The sequence below is a fragment of the Neopsephotus bourkii genome, unplaced genomic scaffold (assembly GCF_033783945.1).
Source record: "Neopsephotus bourkii isolate Nb327-2 ecotype Australia unplaced genomic scaffold, CSIRO-AGI_Nbou_v1 NB_1765, whole genome shotgun sequence".
NCBI classification, from domain to species: Eukaryota; Metazoa; Chordata; class Aves; order Psittaciformes; family Psittacidae; genus Neopsephotus; species Neopsephotus bourkii.
Genome location: NW_026902239.1, coordinates 1,531,965 through 1,555,748, shown reverse-complemented (window position 1 = coordinate 1,555,748; position 23,784 = coordinate 1,531,965). Strand labels below are relative to the sequence as shown.

Below are 23,784 nucleotides of genomic sequence, written 5' to 3'. Positions count from 1 at the left end.
CATATTAAGTACAGTATTTCTTACACGGTACTGGCTTTAGAGGGACTCAATCTAGTCTTACAAGCATGACACATCAGTTCTTGTAATACCAAAGCAAATCATGTGTTTGTATTTCTTTTACGAAACAAAGAAAATGAGGGCAACGTTTCCAAAAGTGCCTCTTTAGCTACTTGTGTGTACTTAATTTGATTCTCTTGTTTATGATGGTGTGGTCCCTCAAGTCCTTTCAGGGGTGTGGAGAACCCATGGTTCCCATTGCACTGACTTACTCAGGACAGTTGAAATTATTTCAAGGTGAGCACCTGAAAAACGGAAGTGCCCAGCAGTAGCTGTAATGGACAGAAAACAGAAACTAATCTCAGAATTGTAATTAAAATTCAGCTTTAAAACTATGCTATAGATACAAATAAACAAACTTTGACTCACAAAGTATCTTTTTCAGATGCTCTACAGCCACACTAGTTAGTAGTGAAGGTTGTTCTCTCCCTGAACCTTGCCGCATTCATATGCCTAGACCATCAGCACTAAGGTGCTAATCACATTACAGCAGAGTATGTGTAATGTTTTACGTTTTGAATCTGATTTTGCCCTGTGTGCTCCCAGTGTATTTATTACTCTTAAGAAAGAGGTCATTACTGGGAATCAGCATCCATCTTCCCTACCTCAAAACTAGTTTTCAAGTGGTAATTTGTCTTCCCAGTTCTCTCAGCTCTATCTGTCTGCCTCCACTGCCTCTGGACTGGCACCAGTGAACAGATGAACAGATCACACACCTGATCCAGCTAAAAACAAATCCAGCAAAACTGAAGAAGTAGTTTTAACTGTCCTGTGAAGGTTACCGCTTGGTAATTACTATCAAATGTGATTACTATAAATAAAGCATGCTGAAGCAGAGAGGAAAAACAGACCCACTCTTTTGGATGACTTCTTAAAATTTAGACAACCTGGGTTTTTTTTTTTTCATTTCAGCTGTGGTTTTGCAGCAGTGCATTCCAAGTCTGGGAACTAAAAGAGTAATATAGACCTCCTTGTCTGTTTTTCAAAGTCAAAGCTTTAGTTCTGTGATCAGTGTTTTCTTGAAAATGGGGAGCGACAGTGTGCAAACAGAAATACATGTAAGTGAGGAGAATTTCCACTGCAAATTAGCAGAAGAACAGAGTCAATGCTGAAAGATAGTTAAGAGTCCATAGATCATATAAGTGGGAGCTCTTTTGGTCAATTGAATATATGTTTATTTATAATTATGTATTGAAAAGTGGAAGTTAATTATCTGCACAATGAAATACCTCTGTAAATGCTAAAGCTAAGGGCAAAAGTTCAATGTAGGAGGATGTAACACTTAGATGACTAACTGAAATCTCTGCTCTAAGTCCAGTCACAAGACTGTATATTTAATAGTCCTTTGTGGCAAAAAAGCAACTAATGTAATTGATTCCCTAATTGCTTCATGTATCTTGTGTATCTAAAACTACCATCTATATAGACTTAAATTATCCTGAAAAACCTTTAATTTTTTACTTCATTGTTTAGCTAGCATCCTGCTAGATAGCCATCAATGTAGTACATATCGAGCTTTTATACATTAAGGACTGCAATTATATTTAATAACATAATACAAAATAGCTAATAAAACACAAAACAACTCTTATATAAACTACAGTCTTTCAGTGCCTGAATGATTTGTGACGACTAACTATGCAAAATTTAGTGCATGTCTTGGTGAACAGACCTTAAGATATTTTATAGGAGATTTGGGGACTTCTGATATTTTCCCATTATTCAGTAGATTAATTTTTTTTTCTTTCTCTAAAGGACTACATCTCCTCTGGTTTTAATAATGTCCTGCTTATCTATCCTGCTACACTGTAAAATCTTATTTATTTAGGTGGTATTATAAAAACATAACAATGCAGGGAATTCATTTCAGATTTTCAAAACTTTGGTATCATCTTGTGCGTTCAGCATATCAGCTTGTATTTGTATGTCCCAGTTTACATGCATTTTGTCAACCATTGACCATTGCAATTTTCAGTGCTTCTTTTCTTAAATTGAAACTAGGATTTTTGTAATACCTGCAAATCTTGACTTTAACCTCAGAAACAGCAAGACTGGCTTTCTAAGCTGGGGAGACGAAAAGAAAGTAAATCTGGACAGGATGAGTTCTAAAAATAAATGAAAGGTTCCCAAATTATTATCGTATCATATTAGTTTTAATTTCATGTGAGAGTTTTGCCCCTTCTGACTCTCTAAGTTGTGACCTGCACATTCAGGCAGTTGGAAATGTGAAAGTGGCACAAGACCAGTTTCCAGAGCTTTTATGTTGACAAAGAAGAATGTATGCAAGTATTAACTTATCTCCACAGAGTGAGGATTTGGAGTATCTCTTTAAGGCACATATAGTTTATAGTCTTGCTTAAGTGTTACTGATATTTACCTTCCTATCTACATACAAGACACATTTTCTCCCAAGCCTGGTTGTACTTTCCAACCTCTGCCAGCAGCCTGCTGTGGCCTTTACAAAACTTTCATTGAAGGTAGTTACCCAGTGTAAGTACTGGTAGTGCTCATAAGAGTGATCCAGAGTAGTTTGTGTTGACCTCAAGTGCCCTCCTGTAGTTTCTCCTCTGTCTTGGCTAGAAATGCAGATTAATTCCCCACATATTTCCTTATAGAGGATAATAGTTATAAATTGTACTGTTCTACAGCATTAAGGTAAGGGTTGTGTTTCCAGAAATCCCAGAAACAGACAGGGTGCTGGCCTCAGCTGCACCATGAATGAGCTGTAAGTTTTCAGCACAAATCAGGTTAGCTTGCAGTGAAAGTATATCTTTAAATGGTTGAGGACTATTTTACTGTCAGGAAGGCCTAGAGCTGTAATGAGATACTTACTTGCTTTTAAGCTCTACGTATGTAAGGTATAGAATTACTTACGTTTGTATATGTGCTTCATGTGAGGCTGGAATTTGAAATGAAAAGTAGTTTCAGTTGCATTCATCCTGCCTCAGATAGTAGTTTTGGGGAGGGGAATTAAAAACAATAGTTATCCCTATATTTCTTGAAGAAACAGACTCAGGACCCAACAGACACTGAGAGGGTGCATTTACTTCTCAAGTTGACCCTTGTTGAGTGATAATTGACACAGAAGAAGAAACTTGCTTATCTAACTTGAGAAAGAAATGGGAAAAAGTCCATAGAAAATAAAAATCCTACAGAAAATCCTCCTCCTCAGACTGCACGATCAGAGATTTATTTACATTACAGAATGGGAGGTCTGTGTGTATGTATGTGTGCGTGCGTGCATCTTACATGCAGGAAGCCCATTTCCAGGGCTGAGACCATGGGAGACAGTAGAATGATCAGCGTATTTATTGCCTATTCCCTTAACAGGGCTACAACTTGATAAATCTGTGTTCAGCTGAAGAAAAAGTTTATTCTAACACAGAATGCAGGCTATTGGAAAGAACTCTTTACTGCTTTCTCTGAGTTTTCAGTAGGCTTTTTGAAATAGCTTCTTGCTCCAGCCTTGCCAGGGTATGTACCATGCAGTGCTTTCACAAGATCTCACGTGAGTCCCTTATGGTAGCAACTGAAAGACATTCAGAAACAGCAACTATCACAGACATCAAAAAAAATATGGGGGACTAAATGTGGAAGTATCTGTTCCCAATGTGGGAATGATGGTTGGAATTTTTTCCTTTAGCAACATATTTTCCATGCTGTATCTCAGAAAATCTGTTCTGTGGGCATGGTTGTATACTTTCTGCCTAGAGGGCTTTCAAAATTAAGTAAAAACAAACAGTAAATGGCATCATCTCAAGGGTTTATCCCCTCTGCAATGTTTTCCTGTGAAGGAAAAGAAAGCAGCAGTTTGTGTCTTGGCACGAAGTGGTTGCAACTTCAAAGCTCTACAGCAAGAGTATATACAGACAGGGAGCAGAAGGCAATTTTAGCTCTTCCTAGGTCAGAGAAAAATTAAAAATCCAATTTCTCAAGCTTCTTTTGGAAGAGCAAAACTAAAGACTGGAGAATGTCCAGAATCGCAGAGCATTCTTTGAATCAGGGAATGAGTTTTAAGACTGCTTAATGTTTATGGGGGTAGGGAGAGAGGGATGGAAATGGCTTTTTGAGGTGACTTATGATTAGTGTAACTGTTATTTGTATTGGGCTAAAAATGCAAATGTTTGTGGGATCCTTTGGGTGAGTAAGATTTATGCAAGTAAATGAGGGCTGCATACAGTGTTACAGATGCACCTGATTTCTGACAGTTACACCTGCTTTTGACTGCAGTAGGGGAAGGATTTTTACATGGGACTTTTTGAGTCTTCTGGAGCTCAGTGCAATTGGGCTGTGATAATCAACATACTTGTCTGTTTAAATGTCTTGTATAGTCTAAAGTCTGTAATAAGCAATAAATTATAATGATGAGTCCACCCTGGCTAAATAGCACGCAGTGTAGGTTCATAAGTAGACAGGCTACTCATTCTATTCAAGGAGACATACTTATGGACACTTTGATTTAAATTAAAATTCTTCCTTTTTCTTTGTAGGAAATAAAATTATGAAGGCACTCATAGTGATACTAGCATGATTTCTAATGTTCTTTCCATGGGCCAAATAGTAATTTAAATAACTTATCTTTTCAAGCTGAATTAACTGAGCTTAATCAGTTTAAATAAAACTCCACTCATGGCTAGCATTTTGGATGATGAAGGATTTGGTCTTAAGCTTCTTATCTGGTCATAAATTTCTAATCTGTGAAATGGCAATAGTTATGTCTAAGGGATATTACAAAACCTATGCAATGTTGATAAAATACTTTAAGGTTCTTCCAATAAAAATGTAAGGAGTTAATGTCTTTTAATGCCAGTTGACATTTTCTATGATAATTCATTCAGTATTGTAGAACTGAAAAAATATATCATCCTGAAAACTAGAGAGACACTGATGTGGGGTCTCATTCAGTGTTCTTGAACTTCATGTAAAGGTCATCGTCATTTTCAAGTGGTATTGGAGTAAGTCCTACAAATAAATATATGAGAGACCATCTCAGTTCACTGTCCCCAGGAAAAGAGATGGGGAAAGGAAGAGGAAGGAAGAATAGTAGGAAGTAAATAATATTTGTAAACCTGAAATAATACTTGTATTTCAAACAACAAAAGGGATATAAAGTATGTGCACAAAGAGTTCATCGCTGGGGTCTATGTCAGAAGAGATTTCACTCTGCTGGAAAATACACCTTTCCAGAAAGATTAAGACCCTCCATCTGTGCCTGCCCACATAGTCCTCTGACTTCATGGCCCCTCATCTCTTTTAAAGCAGTCTTTGTTGGACTGAATGTTCATCTATATTTAAAACCCTTTGCAAGAACAGGGCATGCTCTTGTGTTTTATTTGTCATGGCAATGTGTGACACACAGTTACAAAGCATATACCTTAAAAAACAATGGAGAAAAACTGGAAGAACTCCTGAATCATTTAAGATTGGGACCCAGTCTAACCTGATCTGTGTTTAGGCTACCACACTCCTCCCCAAGGTGTCTGGCTTGTACTGAGAGTCTGCAGCCACACTCATGGGCTCCTTTATATTGTCAGATGTGATTTGAAGGGCGTGAAGGTTTGATCTTTAACAGACAGATCCCACAAAGTACTTGAGTATACAAACACTGACCAATGCCAACTTACATGTTCTTGAGCCAGTACTGTTTTCATTCATGAGCTCTTGATCTCTTAGGCACAGGTAGTTTGATCTGGACCAGTCAAGATGGTTGCTGCCCTCAGTTCTGCTGCCTGGAGCAGGTGCTATTTTGGCAGGGAAATGCATCCTATTGATGCAGTTGCTGAATCCCCTCACTTTGCAGTGTGAGACATAAATTCAGTGCTGTAAATTTGAGGTGCACAGAATCTGCTTCATTCTCTGATCAACTGTCCCCTTCCATTGTGGAGAGGGGAAGTAAAAAGCCATGAGCAGTGCTGTCATCAAGCATCTGAGGTCAGCCAGCCTGGTTTTGAGTTGCTGCAGGGAAAGATGTTTTGCTGCGCATGGAGAGTAACTTTCTCAAAAGAGCCAAACTGCCTCTCTCTGTGACTTCACAGGAGCCACCACTTCACTGTATGGGTGTTCCTTCCAACTGGGCTGGTACAAGTGAGATTGACAGTAGTTGTTGCAGTATTTAATCTGCATGCAACAGTTAGACTGGCTCTAGAGACTGTTTGAATTATCTGATGACATAAATAATCCTATCCCATAGAATTAGTAGGGTGAAGTATAGCCAGCTGAAGCTTTGCCGTATGCTCCAAACATCACTCGGGTTTTGATGACTGTGTGTAAACAAAACCAGGGTGAGAGGTCAATCTTTCCTAACAGTCAATGATGCTCACATTTTATGGTCCATGCACCATTGTTTCACGGATCATTACGGTAGCTTCCCAGATCACTGAGCAAATTGGTGTTGGTTTAGGGGTGGGGTGCAGTGGGTTCATATTACGTTTTGCCATCTGTAAACGCTTTTTCTTATAAAACTATTGAGCATTTTTCCATGGGAAATAACCGTAATAATTAAAATGCTTCATGACAGAATCTTTTTTTGTCCTTTTTTTTTTTTTTTTTTAATTTTCTGATGTATGTTGAGGTTTTTTTTAAACTAAAACCAGGATGCTGTATTTTTTTCCATGAAAGCCAACCAGCCTGGATGTTATTTCCTTTTAGAACACAGCTTTCTAGCCTCTGTTTCAGGTTTGGTTGGTTTGGGGGTTTTTTCCCTTTAAAACAGTTTGCTGCACAAAGGCTACTCCGTGAGTTGCTTCCTCTGATCAGGATTTGTCTTTCTCCCAACTCAAAACATCTACAAAGCAGAAGGAGGTATCTCCAGCTAAGCTAGTCAATCCAGTCCATGGGAAAGAGATGCTTTTACATGTTAAATTCCTGCACTAGGGTGAGTTCAGTTTCATTCTAGGAAGTACCTTTTTCCATTGACTGGAAAAGAACCCTCACAGAGTCTTGCTCAGCTGAAGATACTGGATCATATAAATCCTCACCTTCTGTGCCTGAACGTGTGGAACAATACTTTCAAAGAGCATTCATGAAAAGCCAGACTACTTCTACAGAATCACAGGGAATGAGATTTCTCAAGGTTACCATACAATAAAAGTATTTTTGTACCTATTTCACAGGCATTGGCAGTATGAGAATAAATCTATTCTTAACTGTGCTTTTTCTTTAGTGTTGGAAAGGAAGATTTCGACAAGACAAAGCAGAGAGGAGCTGATAAGAAGGGGAGTGCTGAAGGAAATGCCAGAGCAAGGTGATAACATGTTAACTAGAATTTAGCTACTAAGTGCTAAACATGGATAATAAAACCACTATTGCATTGTTTCAATGTAGTGTAAATAGGTATGCAGAGACAAAGATGAGTGTGAGAGGATATTTGGGCCAGTTGACAAAGAACTGAAGTTGGAGTTGAGATCTGTGTTCTGTAACTCCTGCCATAGGTATATCACATGACTTCTGGTCATGCCCTTAACTATTTTGGTGCTCCCTGTAAATAATGTGACCTTTGTGGTTTCTACTTACTGTTTAACAGAATATTTTGGAGGTAGTGATTAACATGTTTTTTGAGTCAAGGTCTGCTGCCTAAAGCAACTCAAGTATAATGTCAAAAATATTAGCTGAAAAATTAGAGGCTTTGGGACCCCAAGCAAATCAATAGCATCCGTTTCAGATATCAAAAAGTACCAGTGCTGGGGTCATATAGAACCTACCACTATCACACAGACCACATTCACAAATGGCACAGACATAAAACTGTGGGGAAGATGTCATTTGTTTCAAAATGCTGTAAGGTTGAATAACTGATATTAACCAGAATTTGTGTTTTGAAAAACACGAGTAAGCCATAGTTAATACCTCTGTGCTACGTCTGTTTATATTTCTAATGGTATTCTTTCTAATATTCTTGATCTTGTGTGGAGACCTCATAGCAGCCTTCCAATATCTGAAGGGGGTCTACAAGGATGCCAGCAAAGGACTTTTCATCAGGGACTACAGCAATAGGACAAGGGGTAATGGATTCAAACTTAAACAGGGGAAGTTTAGGTTAGATATAAGGAAGAAGTTCTTTACTGTAAGGGTGGTTAGGCACTGGAATGGGTTGCCCAAAGTAGCTGTGAATGCTTCATCCCCGGCAGTGTTCAAGGCCAGGCTGGACAGAGCCTTGAGAGACAGAGTCTAGTGTGAAGCGTCCCTGCTTATGGCAGGGGGGTTGGAACTAGATGATCTTAAGGTCCTTTCCAGCCCAAACCATTCTGTGATTCTATGATCTTCTGTAAGATCAAATTAAAAAGTGAGTAAAATAACTTTCTGTAGCTTGAAATTAAGCCATTTATCATTTTATGAAAGAGTATAAGAATTCCATGATCCCCAGAATTATTTTTCTCCTAGAAATTGTGTTACTCTTCCTGAGCAGAAGAATCCTGAAAGAATCAGTGTGTATGCTTCATATCATACACATTGATATTTAGAAGTAAAGGGCTTGTTTGTTGACACGTGACATCGCTTGTCTTTGCAGTGTTTTGCTAATTACCAGACTATGACATTCAGCATAACTGGCTTCTAAATTTGTCTCTGCCACTGTCTTTGTCTTAAAACAAGATGTGTAGTTTCTCCATACTTCAGTTTGCCCATCTGTGAATTTGTTATGTTTTACTGTCTGCTTTACTGGGGAGCTGCCTCACTTTTTCCATTGGGGGTTGTAAATTGTGTTTGGACTGCTGGGATAATTAATGAAATGCGCTAACACTTCAGGATGGTTACAATCTGAACATAAATAATACAATTTGTGCTAAAAGTATGTATGCTTTGGTCATCAGTGTCCTTGACCCTCTATTCCATTCTTAAAATGGAATTTGGTCCCTTATGGAGGTTGAACAAAGTGAGAAAAGGACATAAAGATGAACAATTTTCTCTCCTTCCTCCCATCTTAAGAAGGCCTTCGATCCAGTCGGTGTTGCCTTCATCATGCTGTACTCTATGTCTCATGAAAATTACAATTTTTTTAAGGCTCATTTTGAAAGAATATAGAATTGGTTTGAAGATGCTAAAACTGGAGATACAGAAAGATGGTTGTTGAGCAGTGCGAAGGCAGTTAGAAGGAATGACTGGAGAGAAAAGCTAAATGAAGAAATTACATGGAGTTTTGAAATGTGAGAAATAAGAAGAAGTGACAGTGTTTCATGCTGATGAAGAACAATCAAGTGGAAAATGGCAAGTGCCACTTTGGTAGCAGGAGGTGTTTGCAGAACCATGACAGAAATAAGTGCCATAGGCAGAAGCAGAAAGGAAATAATGGATTTATGAACATTTGGAAGAGAGAAGCTAAAGAAATTGAATGTTATGGTAAGGTAAGAAGGAAGCTTTGTGCAACTGTCAGCTTAGAGTGAAAGAGACAAAGTTAAGAAGGCAGAACTTAGTTTCTACAATTCAAGTTGAAGTCAGTGTATGGGTGAGAATGAAGCCATCAGTTTAACCCATGGAGCACCTGAGGTGGTAAAAGAGAGGCTGTGTAGTTGTATTGAAACCAGAGAAATGCCAAACATCCAGGTCTGATAGCACACAGCAAGGAAGAGGAGAAGAAGAAGAGAGTGGATTTACCACAATTAATGCAGAACCAGTGGGAGGAACCAGAAGAGATGCCCAGTCAATTTGCATAATTTTTGCATGGTCAGCAATAGAATTCTGCAGAAGTAAAGCAGTCATCTGGGTTAACTGCAGGTGGGGCGAGAGCAACCAAGGATAGCAAGCCTTAGAAATGACCAGAGAAGAAAATCACAGCAAAGAGAACAGGAAGCATTAAATATGGGACAAAACCAAGCTGTGAACCGGCAACAGTCTGTGGCATTTTTCAGAAATATAGAGAAAAATAAAAAGGGAAAGAAGGTTTTTTTCAGATTTTAAAAAGAACTTTGTATTTGAGGTAGTCTGGGTGAGTAAAATGTCATCAGAGCTGGGAAAGAATTTAATGCAGAATGTAATAATGGTGTGTGATATGGGATGCAGGAAGACTTCACCTTGATTCTTGAATTCATTAACTGAGCACATGTATTCTGAGAACTTCTGTCTGAATTCCTGACTGATTTACCTGCTGGGATGCACCACAGTAGTCATGCAATTCTGCCCCCTAATTGTCTGTATTTGGGGCATATTGGAACACATTGCAGCTCCATTGTGGTCCATGCACACATTTCTTTGCTGGGTAAATCAAGGTGCAGGGAGGAAGAGAACGGGACATTAATGTGTACAGATGCAAAGCTGGACCTGAAAACCTACATGCACTTCCAGGCCCACTACTGCAGAGGTATGCACCTAGAGGATGTGGAAGCCTATAGAGTTCCTTTACAGAGTTACTTTTCAGATCAGATCTGCCGCCTGGATGTTTCACATCTGAGTAAGTCTTTCTGCTTTGCTTCCATGGAAACTTGAAAGCACAGGGATGCTGTGGGTTGTTAATAGGTGCTAAGGAAGCAGTTAAACTAGGCAACAGCTTTTTAATCCTCATTTCAGATGGTGATGTAACAGTAAATTTTGAAACTTCAAATGGACACACCATAGCCATTGGTGAAGAAACCATACAGGAAGAAAATGTGCTAAAAGCCAGTGGAGATAATGGTATTTCATCAGAGAAAGCATCGGCATTGGAAGGGAAAAAAGAGGATCAAAAAGGTAAGCAAACACATTCTTCACAAAGTATTTTTTACATACTTAAAGTATTAACACAGTCTTCTAATACATGCTTTGAGTTCTGTTCTGCCATAAAGAAGCCAGCAGAACCTACTGAAAAGGTAAGACTTGTGAAACATCACTATTTCTTCACTGGTAGGCATGCCTTTTACTGTGGATGTAGTAAGGACATAAAGAGAAGCACGGTCAGAGCATGAAAATGTGTGCAATGATGTTTGATTTCTAAATTCAATGTGAGCCTTTCCTTGTGGCCATGGCAAGCTTTGTTTTCAGGTTTTCCTTTTGTGAAAGGAGACACTAAGTGCATATGCATCACCTTGTAGTATCATTGTAGAAGTGGCTCATGGGTTGAATGTTCAAGTGTTAAAGCCGCTTAAAAACCATGTATCATTTTAAAAGTAGCTGCAGCAACTCATTGCTATTGGTTTTCATTAGATCTTAAGCACTTGCTATCCAGTCTGCAGAAATATGAAAAGGGCAATATCACTACCACATTTATGGAAAATATGCCTTATGATTATAGGGTTTTCTGTAGATGAATTGCAGTAATACTGCTAAATATTCAGCAGTCCCAGAGTTCATATTAATGTAATTACCTCTACTCAAATCTACCTTGGAAACAAGAGTTTGACTGAATAAGGTAAAAGTAAAGATTAACGCAGAATGGCAAGATTTGGACCAGTTTTCTTTCTGTAGCATCTTAAGTAATGCACTGCTTCTTTTCCCTGTCAAAAAGTTTTCTTAAATACTATTCCATTTATTGGATTTTCCAAAAGAGCAAGGACACAAGCGATCAAGAACTCCATGGCTGGCTGTAAGACTGAGCAGCCTTTCCAATGCCTTCTAGTAACCTCTACCTAGTGATGAATGAGCCTCTGGAGGTTGAGAAGGTCAGTTCAGCTAACACAAAAATTTGAATTCTTCTCTGAGCTATGTAAATCACTTGACCATGTAAAAAGTAGCTGGATTTCCAAGGAGAGCAGCCTTTTTAGTGAGATTTCTAGTACTTCCTGTCTCTCAGCAAGACAATAATACAAGATTAGCCTTTTTTCATGACATTTAAATATGTCTATCTTTTGGTGCCAACTAGAACCAGATGTGTCTTGGGTCAGGGGAAAAGAATTATAAAAGCCATGGAAAACACCTTTAAAATGGTTCAGGTTAACTTTGGTGTTAGATCAGACCACTTATTATTTTATGCATCCCTAAATACAGCCTTTGGAACTGTCAAGTCTTGGAAGTTTTCCTAAGGTACAGATTTTTTTTTAGAAATACACATTTCTAACTCTGTTGAAATCCCCTCTGGCTGACTTTGCAGAATGTAGAACTCCACTGAAGCAGGAAAGGCTCAATATCTATTTCAAACACATTATTGCACCCTGCACTTCCTGTATGTTGGGTTGACCTTACAGGGAGAAATTAGAGAAGATTTCTGTTCAGGAGTAGACCCAGTACAGAAGAATATGCAGCTATCACTCCAGTCCTTCTCAGAAAATTAAGTATATATGGAGGAAGGAGAACAAAAAAGAGTAAACTTGGTGTTCTAGGCTTCATATAATGCCAATCTGACCATATAGAAATGCAAAGTACTTTAAGTATACTTTCTTTTTATATCTAAACATGAAGTTCTTCTACATGTAAAAATCTTGAATTGCCCTGAAAAGGAAAACAGATTTATTGCAGAGGAATATTTGCCCCAAAAAAGGTGTTAAGGATCAGTTCCACACATCAGCAGCAATGTTACACAGTGCAAATCCAGTACAACTGACTGGATAGTCACTGTGAATACACTTCAGTCATTCTGAATGTTTCTGAAACTATTCTGAAAACACTGTCTTCTGCTCAGACGATGAAACATGCTGGTGCTTCAGATCACAGCCCTCTGTCGTGAGAACTGAGATAGGTGCAGTGAATACTAGCTGGACAGTATCCCAGGAGTAATGGATGCAAGGAGTTCATCTTCAGGAAGGTTGATGTTAGGCTTTTTAGAGTCATGAATTCTTATGGGTAAATCTTGAAGGAAGTTACATACACTTTCCATGTTTGTCACATAGGATTAATTCCTGCCATGTAGTAGCACAGAGTTCCAACTCTGGCTGAATCAAAATATTCCAAAAAATGCATCTCAGCTCCTGAAAGTTCTGAAGTTATTATAAACTGCTTTTCTGCAATGATGGTGGTATTTACTTGCTCCCTTGTTCAGCAGGTCTTGAAAACGGCCTTCTCATATGAATATGGTGATGCCTACTGGAGCTGGAAACTTAAAAAGAACAAGTGATATAGGCACATTGTGATCATATGGGAGCACAATGCGTGGTAGAGTGCATAATGTGTTGGGACTTAGAAGAATTTACATGAAAAAAGTTGTTTAAGGATAAGCCATGGAAATACAGTATCAACAGGGCAGAGAGAGGGCTCAGCCACACAATGTAAAAGTGAGTTAAGCAGAAGTGGGCAAAGAAGACGACCCCTGAAATCTGTTCCCTGTGCTGCCAGGCAGCTCCATAAACTGTGTACCCCCATCTGCTGCCTGTTCAGTTCACAGGTGCCTTTTGTGCTTGGTGAAAAAAAAAATGCCTTTTGCCAATTTAATAGTGGAACTGTTACTGTTTGCAGTAATGATGTCAGTCATCCAGGCAGGGTGTTTAAAGAGAGATCTCCTTTATGGCAGGATAATAAGAAGCTGGTGACAGTTTTACATAAACCAGGTAATAGATGGGATAAAGCTTTGCAGATACGGACTCAGAGAAATACTTTTCCTGGCCCATTTATTCACGTTATGTTTGTACTGAGTTGAATTCTGAATTCTTTTGTTTTGACTAAGGAAAGTCCCTAGCATCTTTTGCAGAAAATAAACAGCTGAACTGTACCCATTCTCTGTGAGCACCCTGGAAGGGATACAGAGCAGGAGGTAGACAGGCAACATGTCAAAGTACACCCTGGTTGCCTGGGCAGCAGCCTGAACTTTACCATCATGCCAGGGCTCTTGACCTCTGGCACTTGCCTGCAGAAGCCTAAGCCTAACCAATGCTTGCAGAAGCCTAAGCCTAACCAATGCTTCAGGTTCCAGGAGTGGTATGAGCATTGCAAAGGGGATCCAGGGAGCCTCTGCTTTCTGCCCCATTCAGCACTGTTGAGGAAGACTAAAAGCCACATCAGTGGAATAGGTGTCAAAATTGTCACTGTTTGCCTCCCTAGGTATAGGGGCAGAGCATACTCATATGGCAGGCATGCTGCACATTGTAAAACCTCCCAGTGCTGTGTCAGGGCTGCTTTTCTGCTTTCATCCTCCCAGAATGTCTCTGGCACAGAGACGTAACACAGAACCATGAGGTTGTATCTGAGTTATGTTTGTAAACTTAGGTCTTGCTCATTTATATCATAGCAAGGTAAATGTTTTCATGATACTGGTAGACACTTTCACATTTCGTTGTTAGCTTGGGCTTGAGGAAGTGAAAGGCTCAGTAACCGTTAGCATGAGACTGCCGGAAAAAAGCAGCAAGAAGTTTCTTTTTGCATGCTATCAGTCAGGTGTGTTTGATAAACAATTGCAATGCAGGAAGCCAGAGCTCTGTTGTGGGTGTTTTGGGTGATACAAAGCCTAAGCTTCTGAAATATTCCCATGGCACTGATAGCAGACTGATCCTCTCAGCTTTTCTTTTGTCCTTCTGTGAAGGAAACAGTTTGTAGACCTGTTTACAAATGAATTCATGGGACAAATCTGCATAATTTTTTTTCCCCACAAGATAAATCTAATATCAGAGCTGGCAAAATTTCTAGGTCTTAGTTCATTGGGTTCTTTCCTCTTGGTTTGCTCTCCCTTAAGTCTGACATTAGCTTTAATCTTTTCTTTTTCTCGTGGGTGTCAAAAAAAGACAAGCTCTGGGCTTACAAGCATGCATTGTTGCTGACCAGCGCTTTAGTTTGTCTACCAAGGAACGTTCTCCAAAGTCAATTTTTCTAGGTTCATTTTCTCAGAAATCTTCACTTTATTCCCCCAAAGTGGAACAAAACCTGATGAATTTAAGATAGTAACCCTCATCTTCCAGGATCTCAGCCAAGGGCCTGCTTTCCCTCAGAAAACTAATGCTGCGGACCACTCACTGTGAGAGACAAGGCAGACTTTCTTCCCTCTTGCATGCCTAGCTGGCCTCCTACACTCCTGAGCTCTGTAGATTATTGATATGAGCACCATACATAAAAGGTTTTTTGGTTATGTTGTTCTTTTTTTTGCCTGACTCCCAAAGAATCTCTCACACCAGCTGAGTTATTTGCTGGCTAGAACCGATTCTTCTAAGAATAGTATATCTTCAATTCATCACCTGAACTATGTAAATGAGGCTGAATCCAAATCTTCTTAAAAGGAAAGCTATGCTAGATAAATGTAGTTGGGCAGAGCCTGTCCACTAAGTCAGCCAGGCTGGCTCATGCCAGTAGGGTGACATGAGAGGCACGGGCTTTCACCCACAGAAGTTGAGTGCCAGAGGAAAGCCACTGATTTGTAAAACTGCTACTACTTTATTTCTTTTTTATAGGAAAGATATCCTTAATGTGGCTCCAGAAAGAAGGCGGTAGACATGATTTTAATGAACTAACCATTTAATTGTTTGAGCATATCTATACAGAAAGTGTAAGGGAACGTAGAAGCCTACATGCCTTTGACTTTTCAAGTCTTACATAGGCCAAAAGATGGTGAAAGTGTGCAGCTGACAGTAAAGATGTTTTAGTATTCTGTCTTAATTTAACAGCTTATTTTTACACAAAAGTTGGACAGTTACTAATATAAAATTACAGTCAATGTTTGGTTTGTTGGTTGTTTTTCTTTCCTTTTTTATCTTGGAACCAATGCAAAATATCTGAACGTGGTTGCTTTAGGTCAGATGTTACACCTGTCCTTTGCTCCTCTCTCCTGTTTTCTATGCTGTCTCTGTTACATAGCCTCTTGGACATGGTGCTGCTGAAATCACAGAGTAAGATCTGGAAGTCTGCAGACATACAGATCTGCTCATCCATCTCTAAGAAAGATTAATTCAAAACTGAAAAGAGCTGCAAAAAGCATCATGAGACAGCTGTTCTTGTTCAGCCTAGCAAAACGGAGCCTGAGAGAGCCTGAGTGTGTTTGATGAATGTAACAGTTGGTATATAGCCAGGAGAGAACATGGTTGAAGGACAATGCTGGCACAAGTAGAAAGGAATAAACAGTGCCTTGAAATACATTTAGACTAGAAATTAAAGGAAGCTTTCTAACAATTAGAATGGGTCTTTTCTTGAACAGAATTTTAGTAGCATAGCAGGAACAAAAATGGAGCTGGCTGAATCTAAGTTTATGAAAGGATTTGTATGAGTTGACCACCTGCATCAGCACAGTCAGTGAGTCCAAAAAAGAGACAAAAGACACCTTGTGTTGCCCTGTGTCCCATATTCCTGAATGGCAGCTTCCTGGGTTTTGATTAATCTAAACACAGCTCTCTCTGCACGCCAGAAAGGAAACTCATGATTCTGAAAACTCTCAGTGAGTTTTATTTTGCAGGAAGTTATCCTGCAAAAGACAACAAATCATACATTATTTGCAACTTCCATTTTGCACAGTGTTACTCCACTCAATTGTGCTCCTCTTCCAGGAGAAGGATGCTTTGCATTTGATGTAGATTATATGCTTGTGCTACAGCATTACTGGTTTTCCATGAGCTAGCTTCATGTCACTGCTCTAGCTGTAGAAACAAAAATATCAGCACTGTATGACAAAGTCCTGGGGTGGAAAAGCTTTGACCTTTGGTTCCTTAGAAGTTTACAAAGGTGAAGAAAAAAAAATTGCATTATACAACCCAGTCATGTATGGCTTCTGCAACAATGGCCGGGATTTTCATAGGTCCATTTGGTCCAGAGTTTGTAAAAAGTCCCACATTTAGCATCCAAAATAAGTAATCTGATTTTCCAGTGCATATGGCACATTGGCATCTTGCCGAAAGTCTTTGAGGCTTCACGAATCCCCACGAGAGCTGTTGTATACTGAGTACTTTGTAACCCTGACCATCATTTAGGTGTTTACATGAGAACATGGCTTTGAGTCTGGCCCCAGTCACAGTTTCTGGAAACAAGAAAATATCATCTCAAAATGAGCTTTCTTGAAAATCTGACCTTTGGAAAATATATTCTAAACATAAACATATTGAATCAAATGCTTAATGAGATATTAATATTTGCTTTGCTTTTCTATTTAAAGAGTAATTTATAGACAGATTGTTTTTACAGCAAATGTCTTGATCAGGGCAGCAGTGAACAAAAAATACTCCTATCTGGTGGTCTTTTGAGACCTTTAGTTAGAAGGTCAGATTGTGATGAACAGATGTCTACATTAGGAAAAACAGCAGTAATATGAATACATTGCAGCTGGTGCTGAGGTTACCTGGGAGATTGGCTTGAGCAAACAGATGGGTCTGAACTGACTCAGATGCCTCCTTGTTTTGGCAAAAAATGCAAAAGAAAGAACAGGCATGAAGACCAAGGGTCCATATTCAAGCAGAATCATGTTAGGGAGGTACAATTACAACATAATTCTATCTGGAGCCATTTACAGACATCAGACCATCCCTGTCCTGTTCAAGATCAAGCCACCGTTGCCATTATTGGTTGTTTGTATTGCTACAGTACTTTTGTATATACCAGGGATTTATTGTAACATCTTACAAAAATGCAGAAAACCCTCAAAAAGCTTCAACGTACTTGCACTGAAAGAGAGGATACTGTGGCTAGGCACTGAAAAAGAAGAGGGAACCCAGACCAGGATAACAAGCACAATGCCAGCAGCCTAAAAATGGACAGCTTTAGCATAACAGCAAAGGGGAACTTGAGGGAGGATAGTGACTGTTCACAAAGCCTGAGAGGCAGCAGAAGAATAGTAATGAAAAACATCTGCTTCAAAACCTTGCTTCTTTGGTATAATGTTCAGGTAAGAACTGGAAATGCATATCCCAAGAGTAAATAAAAAACAATAGTTTGAGCAAGATCAGACAAACACTGGGAGCAGTCAAGTTTGTATCTGATCAGATAAAAAAGAGGAAGCTAACAAAGATAAAAACAACAAAGCTAACAGGATGACAAGAGGGATGATGTGGTCAAAGGTAATCATCTTCACTATAGCCTTCCTCATGGCTGTGTGCAAAAAGCGGATTCATTGGTCAAGGCCAAGGAAAGGGCATGTACATAATGAAGGGGCAGTCAAGACTCAGTGAGTGCTGTAAGTGTCTGAGCAGATAGGATGCTGCTGAGCACAAAGGGTCTGCCAGTACAGTGTGATGTACATAACAGCTTGGAAAGAGTGATCCTAGAGAAAAATGATCACAGTGATGGCATAGTATTTCATTTAAAATCAATGTTATATAAATTGCCAGTTTTAATCATAACTGAAGTCTACAAGCAAGAGTTTTGATGTGAATGAACCATTTAATTTTTTGTTTTCATTTATAGTTTTTTGTTCTTTCTCTAAAGAAAATGTAAAAATTATTAGTTGATTTTCACTAAGATATATTTATTTGCAACCAAGTGAAGCTTTAGCCCTATATTTTGTACTTTTTTCCTGAATCAGAAGATAAATTCTAATATACATTATTTAATCAGTTATGTACTTTAATGTAGATTGATTGAGATTCTAAATAATTGCACTGTTTTACTTTAGAATACGGTGATTGATGTATTTCTTTTTACTAGGTTATCATTCTCTTTTTTAGTATTTTCTCTGCTAATGTGACTGAAAACAAAACACTGTAATGGTAGTACACAAGTTTTAATTTTTTTTTCTTTTTAGTAAATAAAATTTTAGCCTGTTGGACCTATAAGGTACATAAAAAAATCTTTTAGACTTGAAATTCTTTCTGATCATTGTGGCCTTCAAGATCTTTAAAATATAAAATCTTATTTTGACATGTGTGTTATAAATGGAGTTAAAATTTTTAAATGTCCTGCTTTTTCAGAATTACATCAGTTTTTCAACTTTGAATGAAGGTAGGTAGAAATTCACAAAGAGGTGCATTTTGCTATAAAAGAGGGGAGCAACATGTAACAAATATGTATGTTTCTTTCTTTTCCAAAGTCTGTATCTGGTTTGGAGTTCTTTCTCTGTAAAATAAAAAGGCAGTACAAGAATCTGCTCAAAAGAATCTGTTTGAAAGCTGTAAAACGTTGCTATGCATTGTTTTTTGCAAAATAATAGCGAAACCTTATTAGTCTGTAATGGGCTGGAATTGAAGGACGAAGCCACTGGACTGCTGGTGTTAATTCCTTCAGTTCATTAAGAGATATAATGCGTGCATGCTGCTTTTAATAACTGCAGGTAACACATTAGGTCCATGTTAACAAGCCTTAAGCCAGAGGCTGAAAAGGCTTTGTTTCTGAGATGAAGAATGTCTCTGTTGTCAAACACGTTATTTGTTTTTCATCTACTAATCTTAGAATGAAAAGGTGCTGCTTATCTCTTGGGAATCTTTTACATGGGAAGGAGGAGCATGAGGAATGGACATTTAATATGTGGAACTGTGAGGCTGTAGTAAGAATATACTGCAAGGAATGAATTGGTTTTCTCTTGAGTGATAAGCGACTGATAGAAGTCCTTGCAATGTTTGCTTGCCTCCTTTCTTCCCCAACCCCTGTAGTTTATAGTAACATGAAAATAAAGCCAATATGATTCTGGTGGTATGCTCTTGCTTTTATGATACTCTTTTTCTGGAAGGTTTGGGAAGGCTATCTTGAGGCCAAAAGGGCAAAGTTGGTGTAGGTGAATAGATAAAGATTCCCATCTGGGAACTTCAGCTGTTCCTATCTAGGAACAGCTAGTCTTACAACCATAGTGATTATGTTGCAAAATTTTATGTTGACTATAAATGGCTCACCTACATTAACAGTACAGTTGGCATTAGGCTTGCAGTTTTGAAGTTAATTTCCATGGCACTTTCCCACTTACCCTTCTTTGGTGTGCAGAACACACAAGCCAGGTTTCTTTTGGATGAAACTAAGCCAAAACTTGTGTTCAGGAACTTGTGTTCCCAACACTACTGGGCATGCAATCTAGAGCACTAGCCTGAAGCTAGTCCAAAGCCGTCTCCTGAAATGCACACTGTGGACATTGGGTCCTCAGTGCTGCCTCTTTCACTCTACAGAGCCATTTCTATTGCATGACACTATATATACAGTCCAAATTCCTATTGACTAAGGAAATGACTGTTGAAAGTGCAGTCTTGTAACAGTACACAAAGAGCTTGCAGGATAGGAGAGCGTTCCCATGGCAAATGATATGCTATTTGATTTAGCTTCATCTCTTTGTGAAGGGTAGAAATACCCTGGGGAAGATACCCAAAATAAAGTTGCAGTGAGTAAGCAGCTTGCAGCTTAGGAGTGTGGGTTGCTTCAGAGGAAAGTTTCAGCTGCATAGCCATATTTGAACCCATGGCTGAGAGAATGGTCCTGTTCACATTCAGGTTCATGTGAATCTGAGTTTTATAGCCTTTTGTTCTCAGAGGGCTGGAAAGAAGCTGAGGGAATTCGTTAGAAGAGGAAATGTCATTTCCCTTGTTTAGTTTTCAGCCAGTAGTCTAGTTGGGCATACTGAACACTAGGAATGATCCTTGCAGGTCTAGAGTAGATGAGACTGAGAGAAGTGCCAGGCAAAAATCTTCCATGAGGAGGACTTCAACTGAGATGGATGGTAATTTTTTCTGGGATAATACTTCAGTAAGAGGCTGAAGATGAAGTCTCTCCTGATTCCCAAGAGCTCAAGCAGCAAAAAGTAGTCATCATTGTCAGGCTTGTTGTTGAATGTATGTGGCGTTATATGTGTTGGCTTCTGTTCACTTTCTTATCCATAGAGAGCACTACTGATCACTGCCCAGAAATACCGGCATCCCATGCTCCACCACTACCCAAGCCTAAGCCTAAATCCAAAAAAGCTCCGCTACCACCAAAAAACACTATTGCTGCTTCCACCACCACCAGCCATAAGAGTAACGAAGCACCTCATGCTAAAAAAAAGGGAAAGGCTCCTGCTAAGCAGCCTCCTCTCCCACCACCCAAGCCAACAAGTCACGGTGCAAATCGAGACACTGGTGAGTACTGCACAGGCAGTGCCAGTTCTGGTGGGTGCATGTGCATGGGGGTGCTTGGCTTGGTCTGACAATAAACTCTGCCTTTGTACATAGCAGCGTTAGTAAAGAGCATGCCATGGATGTTTTTCCTGCTCAGCTTCCTGTCGAGCTCTGGTTCTGCTGTCTGCAAACACCCCGGACAGATCACTTTGCTGTTTAAAGAATGTGTGCACAACACCAAGCACACCAGAGACAATATTGAATTCCCAGTTTGTGTGTGAATGCTGGCAACAAAATAACCCAAAGAACTGCTGAAGAATCAGCAGGAAAAAAGGTGACTTCTGAAACGAAACATATGAGGTGTCCCAAAGTAAAATTGCTATGGCATTGCTGTAACTTTCTGCTGGAGATACCTACTATTGCAGTTAATTTGACAAGATTATAAGATCTCAGAGAGGTAAAAGATAGAACTGTGAAGACATCTTTGAAGACTGTTGAGGACCAGCTGTTTTACTTGAAAAAAAACCCCAACAAAACAAAGCAACAACACCAAACCAAACAAAAACAAGCAAAACAATTAAAAGAATTGTAACCATTAGAAATAGCCAGGCTTCCCTGAGATGGTTGCTGCCTTGGTGTGATTCTAAATGTGCCCTGGAAATGGAAGATGTCAATCATCAGGCACATAGCAGATGTGTTTATCCCTATATTTTTAAACCAAAATTCAGCAGTGATACTAGATTAAAGATTGTAAGTAGCTGTTTTTAAGGTACTGATTTTGAGTTTGAATAGCCATAATTTAGATAATGACCAGAATTAAAACCTCCAAATGTAATTTGAACACAAGCTGTATTGTGATGAATGGGCTGTATGTATGCACTGATAAACTTATATAAGCCTTGCAATTTCAATCCTCGGTAAGTCTTTGAAAGCTCTTCAGTCCCTCCAGTTTTCTTCCCAAGTATACCCTTTTGTAGCTTGTACATTTTGGCACATTTTGTATTCGAAGCATACAGAAGAGGACTGTTTGAAAACATTGCAAGACTGCTAGAGTTACAATAATAACTCTGCCATAAAGTGTCCATTAACTTGGTATTAACTGTCCCTACTGCATCAGATGACCAGAAGCATAAACATTTTGAAAACCCAGAATTTGCTGTGTGTATTTCACATGCAGCTGAAAATTCAGTTTTTCTTAGGTAAAAGAACCTTATAGCAGCAGAAATAAAACAGCCAGTTGCATTAAGAAATGTTCAGACCAGTGGCTGGTAACAAACTCAGGTATCCAAGTTCTTAAGTTCAAATACATTAATATTCCAGATTTGTCTTCCAGTAGTCTTGCTGTGAAACATCATGCAGTGCTTGAGACCACAGTGGTGTAAAATACATCCATGTATCCCTAAAAAAAAAGGTACCTGTTCTTATGGTAATTTCTTCCAACATTAAAAGTACATTGTGATCATCTGAATTGAGGCAATACTTTGTAAGTACAGCTGACTGGGAGCACCATTAGTACAAGAGGTTTGTTGGTTTCCTGTGAAAGTGAATGCATGATGCAGCCAGTGATCCATCCTGTGAAGGAGAAAAGGAATACAAGTAACAACTGAGCCGTAGCTCTCCTGAGGGTACCAAAGCAGGTTTTCAAACTGAAGTAGTGGAACTGGGAGAAGGGGACTTAAACACAAGCGTGGACATGTGCCAAAAGGCAAATAACAGCCGTGAAATTTTTCATTTAATCAAAATTCAAATCTTCCCCCAACAAAGAGGCATGACAGAAAATTGTCAGCCAGCCCAGTCAAAAGCAACATTAGCAATAGCACTTTTGACCTGCAAAAAAATGCAGGAGGATTTTTCTTGGGAGAAATTATTCCAATTTCTGTATCTTGATTGGAGGTCCAGAAAGGTTCTGAGAATAATTTAAGGCTTTTTTTTTTTTTCAATGGAAACATCTTTTGACATTTTCCCAGCAATAATTATAATGTGGCTGTATATCTGTATTATGCTGGACTTCTTAAGTATAAGCATGTAACTGGTTCTGCTGAACTTCCAACCTGTGTTGAAGTGCTTTGCTGGATGAGAACCAGAGCCCTTTCTTACTACCATACACTTACTCAGTGAGGTTTCTGCTAAATAATATGCAGATTGGAGCCACTCTCTATTTCCACTGCAGTTAGGAACTGCTGCCTATACCATTTCTTTGCTTCCTTTTGTTTTGCTGGTAAATTAAGTCAGTGATTTGTACTTGATGTGGATGCTTAGTGCAGTATCAGTGGATTCGGTACAGTGCCCTTTACAATGACCTTGCAGCACAAAGAGGGCCAGTGATTTGCCTGAAGTTTCTGTGGATTTTTCCAGATGTACTGAAAGCCTCACAGCACTCTGTTTATAAATCATAACACTCAGCCACAGAAGAGGACAGTATAATGTGTCTTTTGAATTGTTTTCCATCTTTGAGACTGAGAACACTCTCACTGTGAAAGCTATTTTTATATCGTGAGCTTATTATGGCCAGTATCTGTATTTTGGGCCTGTCCTAATCTGCTGGGGTTTTGTTTTCATTTAAATGCTTATAAGTGAAGTAGGCCTTTCAGGAGATTTTTGTTACAGCTTTCTGTTTGACTCAATAAGCTTAGCCGCAAGGCTGCTGTGTAGCTTTATAATGCTTTCATTCGTTCTCTGGAGGATAATGCATTTTTACTACAGCAGACGTGTTTGAGTTGGATGCATTTTGATGAAAAGGACTGGATCATAAGATGGTTGTCATTTTTATTGCTTTTTAAATGAAAGTCAGAAGTTTGAAGCTCTCAGTCCAGATGATGGGTGCATCAACACAGCAATCAGAAATGTGGCTGGAATGCATATGGGCATGCAGGCTACATGAAATATCTTTCAAACTTAGGCATTGTGCATAAACGCTTCAATATGGTAAGTGTCATAGGATTAAACAGCAGCATCTCAGGACTAGCTTGTACAGCTAGTG

General features: G+C 39.0%; 1 protein-coding gene across 5 annotated transcripts in view; it reads left to right on the top strand.

Annotated features, from left to right (window-relative positions):
- PHACTR2 (phosphatase and actin regulator 2) overlaps positions 1-23,784 on the top strand; it is a 137,401-nt gene that overhangs the window by 87,296 nt on the left and 26,321 nt on the right. For 3 of the 5 annotated variants that reach the window (XM_061378318.1, XM_061378321.1, XM_061378320.1), the window contains exons 3-5: positions 7,220-7,300; positions 10,555-10,713; positions 20,589-20,825. In XM_061378318.1, the coding sequence (XP_061234302.1) occupies positions 7,220-7,300; positions 10,555-10,713; positions 20,589-20,825 (477 nt within the window). The remainder of the gene's footprint in view (positions 1-7,219; positions 7,301-10,554; positions 10,714-20,588; positions 20,826-23,784) is intronic. The other 2 variants (XM_061378319.1, XM_061378322.1) reach the window with 2 other exon arrangements.